The 18,617-nt window shown below is 46.9% G+C and overlaps 1 protein-coding gene across 1 annotated transcript in view; it reads left to right on the top strand.

Annotated features, from left to right (window-relative positions):
- pde8a (phosphodiesterase 8A) overlaps nucleotides 1-18,617 on the top strand; it is a 254,911-nt gene that overhangs the window by 202,358 nt on the left and 33,936 nt on the right. Inside the window, exons 13-16 of the mRNA XM_070858624.1 lie at nucleotides 4,472-4,542; nucleotides 4,965-5,129; nucleotides 6,894-6,939; nucleotides 17,856-17,991. Coding sequence (XP_070714725.1) covers nucleotides 4,472-4,542; nucleotides 4,965-5,129; nucleotides 6,894-6,939; nucleotides 17,856-17,991 — 418 coding nt within the window. The remainder of the gene's footprint in view (nucleotides 1-4,471; nucleotides 4,543-4,964; nucleotides 5,130-6,893; nucleotides 6,940-17,855; nucleotides 17,992-18,617) is intronic.

The raw sequence follows: 18,617 nt of genomic DNA, 5'->3' as shown, positions 1-18,617 counted from the left end.
GACCATAAGCCTCTGATATCCCTGTTTTCCGAGAGTAAGGGGATAAATACTAATGCATCGGCCCGCATCCAGAGATGGGCGCTCACATTGTCCGCATACAACTACGCCATCTGCCACAGGCCAGGCACAGAAAACTGTGCCGATGCTCTCAGTAGGCTGCCATTGCCCACCACAGGGGTGGAAATGGCGCAGCCCGCAGATTTAGTCATGTTTATGGAAGCATTTGAGAGTGAGCAATCACTCGTCACAGCCCGACAGATTAGAACCTGGACGAGCCAGGACCTTTCCTGTCCCTAGTTAAAAACTGTGTGTTTCACGGGAGCTGGTCCAGTGTCCCAGTGGAAATGCAGGAAGAGATAAAGCCGTTCCAGCGGCGCAAAGCTGAAATGTCTATACAGGCAGACTGCCTTCTGTGGGGAAATCGGGTAGTGGTTCCCAAGAAGGGCAGGACACCTTCATCAGTGACCTCCACAGTACCCACCCAGGCATCGTAATGATGAAAGTGATAGCCAGATCCCATGTATGGTGGCCCGGTATCGATACGGACTTCGAGTCCTGCGTGCACAGATGTAACACATGCTCACAGTTAAGTAATGCACCCAGGGAGACGCTACTAAGTTTATTGTCTTGGCCCTCCAAACCGTGATCTAGGGTCCATGTCGACTATGCATGCCCGTTCTTGGGTAAAATGTTTGGGAAATCTTGGGAAATCATGCTTGACAAATCTGGAATTTTTTGAGGATGTTTCCAGTGGAGTGTACAAGGGAGAACCAGTTGATGTGGTGTATTTGGACTTTCAGAAGGCTTTCGACAAGGTCCCACACAAGAGATTAATGTGCAAAGTTAAAGCACATGGGATTGGGGGTAGTGTGCTGACGTGGATTGAGAACTGGTTGGCAGACAGGAAGCAAAGAGTAGGAGTAAATGGGTACTTTTCAGAATAGCAGACAGTGACTAGTGTGGGGGGCCGCAAGGTTCTGTGCTGGGGCCCCAGCTGTTTACACTGTACATTAATGATTTAGGCGAGGGGATTAAATGTAGTATCTCCAAATTTGCGGATGACACTAAGTTGGGTGGCAGTGTGAGCTGCGAGGAGGATGCTATGAGGCTGCAGAGCGACTTGGATAGGTTAGGTGAGTGGGCAAATGCATGGCAGATGAAGTATAATGTGGATAAATGTGAGGTTATCCACTTTGGTGGTAAAAACAGAGAGACAGACTATTATCTGAATGGTGACAGATTAGGAAAAGGGGAGGTGCAACGAGACCTGGGTGTCATGGTACATCAGTCATTGAAGGTTGGCATGCAGGTACAGCAGGCGGTTAAGAAAGCAAATGACATGTTGGCCTTCATAGCAAAGGGATTTGAGTACAGGGGCAGAGGGGTTTTACTACAGTTGTCCAGGGCCTTGGTGAGGCCACACCTGGAGTATTGTGTACAGTTTTGGTCTCCTAACTTGAGGAAGGACATTCTTGCTATTGAGGGAGTGCAGCGAAGGTTCACTCGACTGATTCCCGGGATGGCGGGACTGACCTATCAAGAAAGACTGGATCACCTGGGCTTGTATTCACTGGAGTTCAGAAGAATGAAAGGGGATCTCATAGAAACATTTAAAATTCTGACGGGTTTAGACAGGTTAGATGCAGGAAGAATGTTCCCAATGTTGGGGAAGTCCAGAACCAGAGGTCACAGTCTTAGGATAAGGGGTAAGCCATTTAGGACCGAGATGAGGAGAAACTTCTTCACCCAGAGAGTGGTGAACCTGTGGAATTCTCTACCACAGAAAGTTGTTGAGGCCAATTCACTAAATATATTCAAAAAGGAGTTAGATGAAGTCCTTACTACTAGGGGGATCAAGGGGTATGGCAAGAAAGCAGGAATGGGGTACTGAAGTTGCATGTTCAGCCATGAACTCATTGAATGGTGGTGCAGGCTCGAAGGGCCGAATGGCCTACTCCTGCACCTATTTTCTATGTTTCCATGTTTCTTGTGGTTGTAGATGTGTACTCCAAATGGATTGAATGTGAGATAATGTTGGCAAGCACGTTCACTGCCACCACTGAACGCCTGCGGGCCATGTTTGCCACGCACGGACTACCCAATGTCCTTGTGAGTGACAACGGGCCATGTTTTACCAGTGCCGAGTTCAAAGAATTCATGACCCGTAATGGGATCAAACATGTCACATCTGCCCCGTTCAAACCAGAATCCAATGGTCAGGCAGAAAGAGCAGTGCAAACTATCAAGCAAGGCTTGACGAAGGTAACTGAAGGCTCACTGCAGATTCGCCTATCCCGAGTCCTGCTTAGTTACCGCACAAGACCCCACTCGCTCACTGGGATTCCACCTGCTGAACTGCTCATGAAAAGGGAACTTAAGACAAGGCTCTCGTTAGTTCACCCTGATCTACATGAACAGGTAGAGAGCAGACGGCTTCAACAAAGTACATATCATGATAGCACAAATGTGTCACGCGAAATTTGAAATCGATGATCCTGTATTTATATTGAATTATGGACAAGGTCCCAAGTGGCTTCCTGGCATCGTTGTGGCCAAAGAGGGGAGCAGGGTGTTTCGGGTCAAACTTTCAAATGGACTCATTCGCCGGAAACGCTTGGACCAAATCAAACTCGGATTCACGGACTATTCTGAGCAACCCACTTTGAATCCTACCTTCTTTGAACCCCCAACATATACACCAGTGGCAAACGACACAGCGGTTGGCCATGTTACAGAACCCATCATCCGCACCACACCAGGCAGCCCAGCAAGGCCAGCTGCACAGCAGCCCAGCGAGGGCCCAACAGACGGTTCACCAATACCAGCGAGATGATCAACCAGGGAAAGAAGGGCCCCAGATCGTCTCACCTTGTAAATAGTTACACTGTTGACTTTGGGAGGGATTGTTGTTATATATGTAAACTTGTGTATATACTTTGTACAGCCACCAGGGGACTCATCCCCTGGAGTCCCAAGGGGTCCCATAATCCCTTGGGAGCACAGGTAGATAAGGAGGCCTCACAGGCTGGAGAAGCACTCTGGAGACCTGCAATAAAAGACTAAGGTCACACTTTACTTTGAGCTCACAGTCTCCAGTCAGACTCTTTATTCATACATAACAATAGTCAACGTATTTACTGAGGCGTACGAAAGCATGGGCCTTACGCTAAACATCCGTAAGACAAAGGTCCTCTACCAACCTGACCCCGCTGCACAGCACTGCCCCCCACTCATCAAGATCCATAGCGCGGCCCTGGACAACGTGGACCATTTCCCATACCTCGGGAGCCTCTTATCAACAAGAGCAGACATTGACGACACGATTCAACACCAGCTCCAGTGCAGCCTGAGGAACAGAGTGTTCGAAGACCAGGCCCTCAAATCTGCCATCAAGCTCATGGTCTACAGGGCTGTAGTAATACCCGCCCTCCTGTATGGCTCAGAGACATGGACCATGTACAATAGACCCCTCAAGTCGCTGGAGAAATACCACCAACGTTGTCTCCGCAAGATCCTGCAAATCCCCTGGGAGGACAGACGCACCAATGTTAGCCTCCTCGACCAGGCCAATACCCCCAGCATCGAAGCACTGACCACACTTGATCAGCTCCGTTGGGCAGGCCACATTATTCGCATGCCAGACACGAGACTCCCAAAGCATCGCTCTACTCAGAACTCCTTCACGGCAAACGAGCCAAAGGTGGGCAGAGGAAACGTTACAAGGACACCTTCAAAGCCTCCCTGATAAAGTGCAGCATCCCCACTGACACCTGGGAGACCCTGGCCAAAGACTGCCCTAAGTGAAGGAAGTGCATCTGAGAGGGCGCTGAGCACCTCGAGTCTCGTTGCCTAGAGCATGCAGAAACCAAGCGCAGGCAGCGGAAGGAGCGTGCGGCAAACCAGTCCCACCCTCCCTTACCCTCAACGACTATCTGTCCCACCTGTGATAGGGACTGTGGTTCTCGTATTGGACTGTTCAGCCATCTATGGACTCATTTTTAGAGTGGAAGCAAGTCTTCCTCGATTCCGAGGGCCTGCCTATGATGATGATGATCTTGGTCGGCCGGTGTGGACACGATTGGCCGAAATGACCTCCTGCCATCCTGTAAATTTCTATGATTCTATGATTTGCAGTGTCAAACCAGCCAATGCTCTTGATTGGGTTGCACTGCAGGGAGGCCGCTCAAGAGCTGGAATACAATAGCATTGCAGTCTACCTGGCTGGCTAATTAGTGTGATTAATGTGTTGCATGTAATGCCCAATTTATTGCTAATGTTGCTTTACGAATGTTCTGAGATCTTTAAATCCTGTTCAGCTGCTATATAGGTAGTCAACACGCTTCGTTTAGATATATAACCAGAGTACAGATCAAAACCAGTAATGCAAGATTGTGAAAGATTCAATCTCCGCGACTTCTGGCCTCTTTAGTAACTTTATTAATATGTCTATCATATTTTGTTCAATCCACAGGTGGCTCCCAGCCCAGGAGATCCTCTATTGCTAGGATACATTCCATGACCATTGAAGCTCCCATTACCAAGGTAGAACTGAATTGGAAATCAATCCTGAAATAATGCAATGTAACCTAGTGTATTTTTAAAGTAAAGAAAGACTTGCATTTATATAGCGCCTTTCACGACCACCAAACGTCTCAAAGTGCTTTACAACCAATGAAAGACATTTGGAGTGTAGTCACTGTTGTAATGTAGTAGCTCCATTATATTAAACTTTACAATTTTTATGGTAGTTTATGAACTAACTGCAAAGCAGTGATATCAAGTGCCTGAATATGTGCGCTATGTCGCCAGCCTTAGCTCAGTGAGTTGGAAGGACACGGGTTCAAATCCCACTCAAGTCTAATGAAGTGCAAATTGTTTCTGGGGTGCTGATTGTAAATAGCTCAGACATGAAACACTTATTGTACGGTGTTAATCAGTTCCTTTTGTTAAACTTTATTTTTAAGGTAATAAATATCATAAATGTTGCACAAGAGAGCAGCTCGGAACTAGTGGCTGAAGCTTTGGATCATGTACTAGAAATTCTCCGAACCACAGAGCTGTATTCTCCACAGCTCGGGAACAAGGATGATGACCCACACACCAGCGATCTGGTCGACGGGCTGATGTCAGTAAGTTCAGTTTGAACTACATCCTTCAGAAGCATTTTACAAAGCCCTGTGAAACGTTAGTAACTTTTCAGCGCTTTTGTTAGTCTGAGTTTACGCACATAGGGGATATGCGTGTGTAAAAGTGTGTAATGTATGGGAGAGGCACCTTGGTAGGAGATGTAGGAATCAGAAGAAGCCATTCAAACCTTTCTGTTCCCTGTCCCCTGTTTGATTTCCTCTCCTCTTCACTCTAACACCAGCTCTTATTCATCAACTCCCAAATCCACAATCTTTCAGTTTCCATTTTGCTTTAACCAAGTCTGGGTTCAGTAGTTTTTAAACGGCCCGACGCAGCGCAGAGTCCCAGACTGCCATCTTCTGCCATTTCCCAGAAAGCGTCCCTGCAAGCTGCTCAGCAATGAGTGTCCCCCTCGGGGAGTCAACCCCCAAATGTGAGGTTGGTACTGCTAAGGTGTGCTGTCAATGTTTTTGTGGACCCTCAGCGGGGGTCTGGACAGAGTAGGTAGAGAGAAACTGTTCCCATTGGCAGAAGGGTCACGAACCAGAGGATATCGATTTAAGGTGATTGGCAAAAGAACATAAGGTGACATAAGAAAAAAAAATTTTTACACAGTGAGTGGTGAGAATCTAGAATGCACTGCCTGAAAGGATGGTGGAGGCAGACTCCATCACTGCTTTCAATAGGGAATTGGAAAAGTACCTGAAAGAAAAATATTTGCAGGGCTATGAGGAAAGGGCAGGGGAGTGGGACTAGCTGAGGTGCTCTTGCAGAGAGCCGGCATGGGCCGAATGGCCGCCTTCCATGCTGTAACCATTCTGTGATTCTATTTCTGGAGCATGACTTGCCCTCTGAATGCTGCGCACTAACTGCACTGCTGGTCATAAGCAGGAGTTGTATGTTGTGGGAGGGAAAGGAAGAAAAGCGGTCAGGCTTCTTGATCCTGACTGCTGTCTGGTGACCCCTGCTGCACATGTCCAGACACCAGCTGAGAAGAGCATTGGCCCTCTGCAATTGAATAGTTTGCTGACACTCATTGTCCAGGCTGAAATGTGAAGAATGACTTCAGTAAGGTATCAGAGGGCTGGAGGCGGCAAGGGCCATTTCCCAGCAATTACCAGTGCTTCAGCCGAGGTGGAGTGGGGAATAAGGGGGAAGAGATGAAACTCCATAGGTACTACCTCAGTGCATAAGTTTACAATCACTGATGATCTAGGTGCTAATGTGCAGTGTCCCTGGGGCAGATGGCAGCTCTCATTGATCAATTGCTATTTAGATTTGATTATCATAAAGGACCAGCAGTGTGTCAAACCCAAAATCTAACACCGGAGCATTTCCTTCAAATGCTGAGGATGTACTGATTTGTATCAGCCATTCTTTTGAGAAGACTAACTTGAGATGAAAGTGGTCTAGACAGGCCTTTAGTGGCCTTGAGTTCCCAGATGTTGAAGTCTCTGTTAAAAGGGCAGTCCTCACTCAGGACTACCCGAGACATTACTGAATGGGTGGGGAGGTATTCCACTGTTGCATATTGTATAACCCCTATTCTGCTGAATAAGCAGCTACTGCTGTGACTAACATGCTCAGGAATGGAATGTTGAACCTGTCGCTTAAGATCCCGTTAATTGAGCTCCCAAACTGACCCACTGATTGGTACGTGTCTAATGCAGAAAACAAACTCGACAGGAATGGAGTTTTATCAGAGGCTCTTGTAATTTATTGATAACAGAGTGACCACTCTAACTCTCCTCTCTCGCTGCCTGCAGGATGGCTTGCGGAGGCTGTCTGGAAATGAATATATCTTCACCAAAAGTAAGTTGGTCTTGTTTCCAGCACAGTTTCTCATAAGTAGGGTTTATTGCCATGACCCTTCAATTACTAATTTGTGTGGGTTTGTTGCGATGTAAGAACATAGGAACTGGAGGAAGGCATTCAGCCCCTCTAGCCTCATTCTGCCATTCAATTAGATCGTGGCTGATCTGTATCTTAACTCCATTTATCCCCCTTTGCTCCAAATTCCTTGATATCCTTACCTAATTTATTAATCTCAGTCTTCAAAATTTCAATTGACCCACCATCCACAGCCTTTCAGGAGAAAGTTCAAGATCTCCATTACCCTTTGTGTGGAAAAAGTGCTCACTCCTAAATGGCCTAGCTCTAATTTTAAGATTAAGCCCATTGTTCTGAATTTTCCAGCCAAAGGAAATAGATTCTCTGCATCTACCTTATCGAATCCCTTAAACACCTTGACTAGATCATCTATCAATCTTCCAAATTCAATCAACGTTATGCAAGCTGTCTTCATATTTTAATCCTTTAAGCCCCGGTATCATTCTAGTGAATCTACACTATGACCCCTCAAAGTACTCTCAAATATATTCTTCTTGATGCCAAAAACTGAACACAGTACTCCAGATGTGATCAATTTTATACAACTGAATCATCACTTCCTCAGTTTTGTATTGTAGCCCCCTTGAGATAATGGGCAACATTCCATTCGTCTTTTTGATTACTTTTTATACCTGTCCATTAGCTTTTAATGATTTGTTATCTGGACACCTAAATCCCTTTGCTTACCCACAGCTTCTAGTCTCTAACATAGGAACAGGAGTAGGCGATTTAGCCCCTTGAGCTTTTTCCGCCATTCAATTAGATCATGGCTGATCTGTATGTTTACCTTCATCTACCCGCCTTGGTTCCATAATCCTAAAACCCTTGCCTAACAAAAATCTATCAATCTCAATTTTGAAATTTTCAACTGATCAAACCTTATATAGCATTTTAGGGGAGAGTGTTCCAGATTTTACCTCCCTTATGCCCCATTGTTCTGGATTCTCCCACCAGAGGAAATAGTTTCTCTCTATCTACCCTATCAAATCCTTTGATCATCCTAAACACCTCTTATTAGATCATCTCTTAATCATCTATATACAAAGGAATACAAGCCTAGTCTATGCAACCTCGCCTCATAATTTAACCCTTTAAGCCCCGGTATCATTCTGATGAATCTGCGCTGCTCCCCTCCAAGCCCAAAAAGTCCTTCCTGAGTTGCCCAGACTGAACGCAGTTACTCCAAATGGGGTCTAACCAGAGCTCTGTACAATTGTAAGATAGCTTCCACCCCTCTGTATTCCAGCCCTCGAGATAAAGACCATTCCATTAGCCTTTAATTATTTTGTGTACCTCTGCACTAGCTTTTAGTGATTTCTGTACTTGCACCCCTAAATCTCTCTACTCACCCACAGTTCCAAGCTTCTCACCATTTAGAAAATACTCTGATCGACCCAAAGTGGATGACCTCATACTTTCCTACATTTTTGCCCACTCACTTAATCTGTCAATGTCCCTTTGTAACCATCTACTCCCATCTACATTATTTACTGTGCCACCTAACTTTAGGGTCATCAAAAAACTTAGATATATGGCTCTCTATTCCTTCATCCAAATCATGTATAAATATAGTGAAAAGCTGAGGCTCCAGTATAGATCCCTGAGGGACACCACTAGTCACATCCTGCCAATTTGAGTAGATACCCATTGTTCCTACCTCCTAACCAATTCCCTATCCAAGCCATAGGTTGCCTCCAATTCTATGCCCTCTCATTTTTGTGAACAGTCTCTTACGTGGAACCTTGTTGAATGCCTCTGGAAATCCATATAAATAACATCCATAGACACTCCCTTATCTACCACATTTGTTACCTTTTCAAAAAATTCAATTAGGTTCGCTGGACATTACTTATCCTTTACAAATTCATGCTGGCGCGCTCATTAGCTTATATTTGCCCAAATGCTCAGTTTCTCTGTCCCTAATAGCAGATACCAGTTCCTGCCCCACAACTGACCAGATGGTCTTTACCTGTCCTTCATTGTTAGACTAATAGACCTATAATTGCCTAGTTTATGGCTCCTATCCTGAAATAATGGAGTGACATTATTCACCATTATTAAAATATTCAGAATTCTATTTCTCAGATCCAAGTGATCAGTAGGGAGGGAAGAAAAATTGGAATTGGAAAACAAAACCGTAGAAAGTAAATTAGGACAGAGGAAACAAGGGCTAGATAGTAGTCAACAAGGAAGTTTGCCTGTACTAAATAGTATATACTTCAATGCAAGGAGTATAGCGAATAAGGCAGATGAGCTGAGAACACAGGTAGTCACTTGGGAGTACAATATTATAGCTATTACAGAGACATGGCTAAAAGAGGGGCAGGTATGGCAGCTCAATATTCCTGGTTACAGGATTTTGAGACGTAATAGAGTAGGGGGTAAAAAGGGAGGGGGGTCGCGGTATTGATGAAATAAACTATTACAGCTGTGAGGAGGGATGATATGTTAGAGGGGTCATCAAACGAGGCCATATGAGTCGAACTGAAAAACATAAAAGGGGTGATCATACTGCTGGGAGTGCACTATAGACCCCCAAACAGTGAGTGGGAAATAGAAGAGCAAATATGTAGGCAAATTTCTGAGAAGTGCAAAAACTATAGGGCAGTAACAGGGAGATTTCAACTATCCTAATATTAACTGGGATAAAATTAATGTGAAGGGTACACAGGGTCTGGAATTCCTAAAATGCATTCAGGAGAACTTTTTTAGCCAGTATGTAGCAAGCCCAACACAGGAGGGGGCGGTTCTGGATTCAGTTTTAGGGAATGAAGCTGGGCAGGTGGAAGGGGTATCAGTGGGAGAGCATCATCATTATAGGCATTCCCTAGAAATCGAGGAAGACTTGCTTCCACTCCAAAAGTGAGTTCTTAGGTGACTGAACAGGCCAATACGGGAATTACAGTCTCTGTCACAGGTGGGACAGACAGTGGTTGAAAGAAAGGGTGGGTGGGACTTGTTTGCCGCACGCTCCTTCCGCTGCCTGTGCTTGTTTCTGCATGCTCTCGGCGATGAGACTCGAGGTGCTCAGTGCCCTCCCGGATGCACTTCCTCCGCTTAGGGCGGTCTTTGGCCAGGGACTCCCAGGTGGCGGTGGGGATGTTGCATTTTATCGAGGAGTCTTTGAGGGTGTCCTTGAAATGTTTCCTCTGCCCACCTTGGGCTCGCTTGCCGTGTAGGAGTTTCGAGTAGAGCGCTTGCTTTGGGAGTCTGTTCGCATGACTGACAGTGCTTTGATGCTGGGGATGTTGGCCTGATCGAGGACGCTAACGTTGGAGCGTCTGTCCTCCCAGGGGATTTGCAGGATCTTACGGAAACATCGTTGTTGGTATTTCTCCAGCAATTTGAGATGTTTACTGTATATGGTCCACATCTCCAAGCCATACAGGATTGCGGGTATCACTACAGCCCTATCGACCATGAGCTTGGTGGCAGATTTGAGGGCCTGATCTTCAAACACTCTTTTCCTGAGGTGGCCGAAGGCTGCACTGATGCACTGGAGGCGGTGTTGAATCTTGTCGTCAATGCCTGCCCTTGCTGATAATAGGCTCCCGAGGAATGGAAAGTGGTCCACGTTGTCCAGGGCCGCGCTGTGGATCTTGATGACTGGGGGGTAGTGCTGTGTGGCGGGGTCAGGTTGGTGGAGGACCTTTGTCTTACGGATGTTTAGTGTAAGGTCCATGCTTTCGTTTGCCTCAGTGAAGATGTTGACTATGACTTGGAGTTCAGTCTGTGAATGTGCGCAGATGCAAGCATCGTCTGCGTACTGCAGTTCAATGACAGAGGTTGGGACGGTCTTGGATCTGGCCCGGAGACGACGGAGGTTGAACAGGTTCCCATTGGTTCTGTAGTTTAATTCCACTCCAGCGGGGAGCTTGTTGAGTGTGAGGTGGAGCATTGCAGCGAGGAAGATTGAGAAGAGGGTTGGCGCGATGATGCAGCCCTGCTTGACCCCAGTCCGGACGTGGATTGGGTCTGTAATAATCCGTTGGTCAGGATCACGGCTTGCATGACATCGTGGAGCAGGCGGAGGATGGTGACAAACTTTTGGGGGCAGCCGAAACCGAGGAGGACGCTTCATAGTCCCTCACGGTTGACAGTGCCAAAGGCCTTTGTAAGGTCAAAGAAGGCCATGTACAAGGGTTGGTGCTGTTCCCTGCATTTTTCTTGCAGCTGTCACGCCGTAAAAATCATGTCCGTTGTATCCCGTTGTGAACGAAATCCGCACTGAGACTCCGGAAGGAGCTTCCTAGCCACAGGGAGAAGACGGTTGAGGAAGATTCTAGCGACGACTTTCCCAGTGGCTGATAACAGGGAGATTCCTCTGTAGTTGCCGCAGTCGGACTTGTCCCCTTTTTTAAAGATGGTCACAATTACTGCATCTCTGAGATCTCCCGGCATGCTCTCCTCCTTCCAGATGAGAGAGATGAGGTCATGCATTCGTGCCAATAGTGCCTCTCCGCCATACTTTAGTGCCTCAGTGGGGATTCCATCCGCTCCCGTTGCCTTGTTCTTGAGCTGGCGGATGGCCTTTTCTACCTCGTGCAGGGCTAGGGTTTTGCTGAGATGGTGGCGGGTAGCATGCTGCGGGATGGAGTCGAGGACACTCAAGTCAAAGGCAGAGTCTCGGTTAAGAAGATCTTCGAAGTCCTTCTTCCAGCGGGTCCTGACTGCCTCGGTGTCCTTGATGAGTGTTTCCCCGTTCTTGGCCAGCAGTGGGGTGGGGCCTTGGGTGCTTGGGCCGTGGGTGGCCTTGCCTGCGGTGAAGAATCCTCGCACATCATGGCTGTCAGCCAGCTGCTGAATCTCCTGTGCTTTCTCCACCCATCATCTATTCTTTAGGTCCCGGGTTTTTTGTTGGACCACGGTCTTAAGCCGTCTATAATGCTGCTTTGCCGCTCCCGAGTTGGGTTGTTTTAGGTTCAGAAATGCCCTGCGCTTGTGATTTATTAGCTCTTGGATCTCCTAGTCATTCTCATCAAACCAGTCCTGGTGTTTCCTGGTTGAGTGACCAAGCGTCTCTTCGCGGGCATTGGTTATGGAGGCCTGAAGGGCAGACCAAGCGCTGTGGGCACTCTGCGTCTCGGGATCATCAAGGGTCGCCAGGTTAGCAGTGAGGCGTTGGTTGTATAAGGCTCTCTTAGTTGGGTCTTTGAGTGCCCGGCATTAACTTTTTTGCGGTATTGCTTCTGCTGCTGTCGCCGCTTTGGGGCTATGTTGATGATGGAACAGATTAGGCGATGGTCTGTCCAGCAGTTGTCAGCTCCTGTCATGGCACGGATGATGCGCACATCCTTGTGATCCCTGGCTCGGATGATGACATAGTCGAGCAGGTGCCAGTGTTTGGAGCAAGGGTGTTGCCACGATGACTTGTACTTGACCCTCTGGCGGAACAAGCTATTGGTGATGACAAGGTCGTGCTCTATGCATTTTGTCAGGAGCAGGGTACCGCTGGAATTGGTTTTCCCCACCCCCTCTCTGCCGATCACGCCTCCCCAGAGGGCTGTGTCCTTGCTGACCCTGTCATTGAAGTCGCCGAAGAGGATCAGTTTGTCGTCCGTCGGGACGTGGGACAGGGATTTTTCGAGGCTGGAGTAAAAACCCTCTTTGGTCTCATCTGTTGCATCGATTGTTGGGGCGTAAGCACTGATGACTGTGGCGCACTGGTTCCGGGATAGGGTGAGTCGGAGAGTCATGAAGCGTTTGCTAATCCCGCAGGGGGAGTCTCTGAGGCGGTCGACCAGCTTGTTCTTGATAGCGAAACCGACTCCATGGAGGCGGTGTTCTTCCTCTGGTTTCCCTTTCCAGAAGAAGGTGTAACCTCCATCTTGTTCTTTGAGCTGGCCTTCCCCTGCTCGCCGGGTCTTGCTTAGGACAGCGATGTCGACATTGAAGCGTCTTAGTTCCTGGGCAACTATGGCACTGCGGCGTTCCAGCTTGTCGCTGTTGGAGTTGTCCATGATGGTCCTGACGTTCCAGATCCCGAACTTCATATTGAACAGTGGAAGATGCTGAGCAAGGTGTTGGTTCAGAGACAAGGGGGTCCAAGAAGACGGGAGATTGTTGTATGAACCTGATTGCCTACGGCGAGATGCGGGCCATAAACTCGGCGCTGAGCAGCGCCCTTTGGTGAGATGGTAAATGATCCGAGGCCTGGCTGTCCTACCCTGTACATCCAGGGGGCTCTAGATTTGTTAGTCCCACCCTTTTTCTTTAAGGGCACATATTTGGAGAGCACACAGTGGGAGAGCATTTAGGTGCCAGTGACCATAATCAAGTTAGATTTAAGGTAGTTATGGAAAAGGACAAGGATAGACCAGGAATAAAAGTTCTAAATTGGGGAAAAGCCAACTTTGCTAAGCTGAGAGGTGATTTGGCCAAAGTGGACTGGAAACAGCTACTTGAAGGTAAATATAAATGTCAGAGCAGTGGGATGCATTCAAGGAGGAGATCTGGAGGGTTCAAGCCAAACATGTCCCCTTAAAGCAAAAGAGTGGGACTAACAAATCTAGAGCCCCCTGGATGTCTCGTGATACACAGGGGAAGATAAAGAAAAAAAGGGAGGCTCATGACAGATACCGAGGGCTCAATACTGCAGGATCTCTGGAGGAGTACAGAAAGTGCAGGGGTGAAATTAAAAAGGATATTCAAAAAGCAAAGAGAGAATAAAAAATTCTTGGCAAGTAAAATCAAGGAAAATCCAAAGATTTTATAAATATGTTAAGAGCAAGAGGATAACGAAAGAAAGGGTAGGGCCTATTAGAGACCATGATGGTAATCTGTGTATGGAGACGGGAGATGTGGGTATGGTTCTTAATGAATACTTTGCGTCTGTTTTCACAAAGGAGAGGGTAGATGCAGACATTGCTATCGCGGAGGAGGTGTGTGAAATATTAGATGAAGTAAACATAGTGAGAGAGGGGGTATTAAGGGGTTTGGCAGCTTTGAAAGTGGATAAGTCCCAAGGCCCAGATGAAATGTATCCTAGGCTACTCAGCGAAGCAAAAGAGGAAATAGCAGAGGCTCTGACCATCATTTTCCAATCCTCTCTGGCGACAGGTGAGGTGCCGCAGGACTGGAGGACTGCTAATGTGGTATCTTTGTTTAAGAAGGGAGAAAGGGATAGACTGAGTAATTATAGGCCAGTCAGCCTAACCTCGGTGGTGGGAAAATTATTGGAAAAAATTCTGAAGGACAGGATAAATCTTCATTTAGAAAGACACAGATTAATAAAGGACAGTCAGCACGGATTTGTTATGGGAAGATCGTGCTTGACTGACTTGATTGAATTTTTTGAGGAGGTGACAAGGAGGGTCGATGAGGGTAGTAGTGCATTTGATGTAGTTTATATGGATTTCAGCAAGGCTTTTGATGACAGACTGATCACGAAAGTAAAAGCCCATGGGATCCAGGGCAAAGTGGCAAGTTGGATCCAAAATTGGCTCAAAGGAAGCAGAGGGTAATTGTTGATGGGTGTTTTTGTGATTGGAAGGCTGTTTCCAGTGGGGTTCCGCAGGGCTCAGTGCTGGGTCCCTTGCTTTTTGTGGTATACATCAATGATCTAGACTAAAAAGAGCAGCGAGCGGCGGCCATGGTCAGCGTGGTGGCGTACAGCGCTGGTACAGGAGGGCGACGGCAGGTCCAGGTCGCTGATTGGAGCACGGCAGGTACAGCAGGAGCAGCGAGGTCGGGGTGAAGGAGCAGCGAGAGTTCGTAGAGGGATGTGATCAGGGCCCAGGAGAGGCGCGAGTTCAGGGCCAGAAGAGCCGAGGGCCCAGGGACAGCATGGGCCAGCCCACGCTGCAATATGTGTGCGCACAAGATCCGTGCAGCAGAGCTGGTCTCCAGTCATCTTGATTGACCCTTGCCACTGGACCAAGATCTAGCTCTGTCAAGCTTGTGTGGTGGCTGGTGTGCAACGGCCACCACATGTTAAAAATTCCATGCACAGGCATCTTCCACCTTACACTATGTAGTTCAGGAATTGGAATATTAGGCCCTTCATTGAAACACCTGTGAACTCATCCTTTTTTGGCATGGAAGCAAGTCATCCTCGGGAAATTGTGTTAGGGAAATTGATGGGATTGAAGGCCGATAAATCCCCAGGAACAGATAGTCTGCATCCCAGAGTACTTAAGGAAGTGGCTCTAAAAATAGTGGATGCATTGGTGATCAATTTCCAACAGTCTTATCGACTCTGGATCAGTTCATATGGACTGGAGGGTAGCTAATGTAACACCACTTTTTAAGAAAGGAGGGAGAGAGAAAACGGATAATTATAGACCGGTTAGCCTCACATCAGTAGTGGGGAAAATGTTGGAATCAATTATTAACTATGAAATAGCAGCGCATTTGGAAAGCAGTGACAGATTCGGTCCAAGTCAGCATGGATTTATGAAAGGGAAATCATGCTTGACAAATCTTCTCGAATTTTTTGAGGATGTAACTGGTAGAGTGGACAAGGGAGAACCAGTGGATGTGGTGTTTTTGGACTTTCAATAGGCTTTTGACAAGGTCCCACATAAGAGATTGTTGTGCAAAGTTAAAGCACATGGTATTGGAGGTAATGTACTGACGTGGATAGAGAACTGGCTGACAGACAGGAAGCAGAGAGTCGGGATAAACGGGTCCTTTTCAGAATGGCAGGCAGTGACTAGTGAGGTGCCGCAGGGCTCAGTACTGGGACCCCAGCTATTTACAATATACATAAATGATTTAGATGAAGGAATTGAGTGTAATATCTCCAAGTTTGCAGATGACACTAAGCTGGGTGGCGGTGTGAGCTGTGAGGAGGCCGCTAAGAGGCTGCAGAGTGACTTGGACAGGTTAGGTGAGTGGACAAATGCATGGCAGATGCAGTATAATATGGATAAATGTGAGGTTATGCACTTTGGGGGCAAAAACACGAAGGCAGAATATTATCTGAATGGCGGCAGATTAGGAAAAGGGGAGGTGCAACGAGACCTGGGTATCATGGTTCATCAGCCATTGAAAGTTGGCATGCAGGTACAGCAGGCGGTGAAGAAGGCAAATGGTATGTTGGCCTTCATAGCTAGGGGATTTGAGTGTAGGAGCAGGGAGGTCTTACTGCAGTTGTACAGGGCCTTAGTGAGGCTTCACCTGGAATATTGTGTTCAGTTTTGGTCTCCTAATCTGGGGAAAGACATTCTTGCTATTGAGGGAGTGCAGCGAAGGTTCAGCAGACTGATTCCCGGGATGGCAGGACTGACATGAGGAGAGACTGGATCGACTGGGCCTGTAATCACTGGAGTTTAGAAGGATGAGAGGGGATCTCATAGAAACATATAAAATTCTGACGGGACTGGACAGGTTAGATGCAGGAAGAATGTTCCCGATGTTGGGGAAGTCCAGAACCAGGGGACATAGTCTAAGGATAAGGGGTAAGCCATTTAGGACTGAGATGAGGAGAAACCTCTTCACTCAGAGTTGTTAACCTGTGGAGTTCCCTACCGCAGAGAGTTGTTGATGCCAGTTCATTGGATATATTCAAGAGGGAGTTAGATATGGCCCTTACGGCTAAAGGGATCAAGGGGTATGTAGAGAAAGCAGGAAAGGGGTACTGAGGTAAATGATCAGCCATGATCTTATTGAATGGTGGTGCAGGCTCGAAGGGCCGAATGGCCTACTTCTGCACCTATTTTCTATGTTTCGAGGGACTGCCGATGATGAGACGTGAATATAGGGGGTATGATTAAGAAGTTTGCGGATGATACTAAAATCGGCCGTGTGGTTGATAATGAAGAAGAAAGCTGTAGACGGCAGGAAGAAATCAAATCAACTGGTCGGGTGGACAGAACAGTGGCAGATGGAATTTAATCCGGAGAAGTGTGAAGTAATGCATTTGGGGAGGATTAACAAGGAAAGGGAATACACATTAAATGGTAGGACACTGAGAAGTGTAGAGGAACAAAGGGACCTTGGAGTGCCTGTCCACTGATCCCTGAAGGTAGCAGACCAGGTAGCTAAGGTGGTTAAGAAGGCAAATGGAATACTTGCCTTTATTAGCCGAGGCATAGAATACAAGAGCAGGGAGGTTATGCTTGAACTGTATAAAACACTGGTTAGGCCACAGCTAGAGTACTGCGTGTAGTTCTGGTCACCGCATTACAGGAAGGATGTGATTGCGCTGGAGAGGGTACAGAGGAGATTAACGAGGACATTGCCGGGACTGGAGAGCTATAAGGACAGATTGGATAGGCTGGGTTTGTTTTCCTTGGAACAGAGGAGGCTGAGGGGTGACCTCATTGAGGTGTATAAAATTACGAGGGGCCTAGATATAGTGGATAGAAAGGGCCTATTTCCCTTAGCAGAGGGGTCAACAATCAGGGGGCATAAATTTAAAGTAATTGGTAGAAGGTTTAGAGGGAATATGAGGGTAAATTTCTTCACCCAGAGGATTGTGGAGGTCTGGAACTCACTGCCTGAAACCCTCACCGCATTTAAAAAATACTTGCATGTGCACCTGAAGTGCTGTAACCTGCAAGGCTACGAACGGAGAGCTGGAAAATGGGATTAGGCTGGATAGCTGCTTGTTGGCCGGCACGGACACGATGGGTCGAAATGGCATCCTTCCGTGCTGTAAATTTCTATGATTCTGTGGCCTCACACATCCCCACATTGAACTCCCATCTGCCATAGTTTTACCCCCTCACTTTGTCTGTCAGTGTCGCTTTGTACCTTCCTGCTCCCATCTACACATCTTATTGTGCCTCCTAACTTAGTGTTATCTGCAAACCTGGATATATAACTATTGATTTGGCTACTGATCACAATATTCCTTTGATTACTGATTTTCTTTGTGGGTCTTTTCCTCTCAGATGTCCACCCTATTCACACTCACTTGCATGTTCCTGTCATGCGCCATGATATCCCAACACGAATAACTGAAACGATGGAAAATGAAGATTCCTGGGACTTTGATGTATTTAAATTGGAGGCTGCAACACACAAAAGGTACTTTTGAATTATGGGAGCAATAAGCAGATTTGGAGGGGACAAGGGATAGATGACAAGTGGATGTCAAACACATGCTCAAAGTTACCTGACGACTGCAACTGCCCAGGGTAAGATTCTTCGAAGAATTGGAATGTCACAGTTCAGCTAATTTTTGGAAAGATTTGGAAAAAAGTGTTCCCGTGTGATTGGTTAAGGAATTAATGTCTCATTGCAAGACTTGTATACTGGGAAGTATATATGGAAATAAGGGTGAGTGATACTATCCTGGAGATCAGCTACGTGCCAGATTGCTGTAATAAAAGACACCTGTCAGAAACTGGTTTAATAAAATGCGTCTCAGTCAAAATCAGTTCAATTTCTGCCCTCCCATTGGGAAACAAACACTGGGTATTTCACGGCACGGGCAGGTAGATGATTGCACAGATATTGTTTCATTGGGAGAATAAAACTCTTACAGAAGTTTATCTATGTGACCTAGTCATTTTGTGACAGGATTCCTACTAAATACTTCCACATGTCGTTTTGCTGTCACCAGTGGAACCGTTCCTGATTCAATGTTTTAACATCTCAAATGGGCAGCTCCATCGCCTGTCCCCACCCCCACCTCATCTTCATCCCCCGTC

Source organism: Pristiophorus japonicus, chromosome 17, assembly GCF_044704955.1.
Source record: "Pristiophorus japonicus isolate sPriJap1 chromosome 17, sPriJap1.hap1, whole genome shotgun sequence".
NCBI classification, from domain to species: domain Eukaryota; kingdom Metazoa; phylum Chordata; class Chondrichthyes; family Pristiophoridae; genus Pristiophorus; species Pristiophorus japonicus.
Note: the sequence above shows the minus strand (reverse complement) of the source record. Positions and strands in the feature narration are given on the sequence as shown.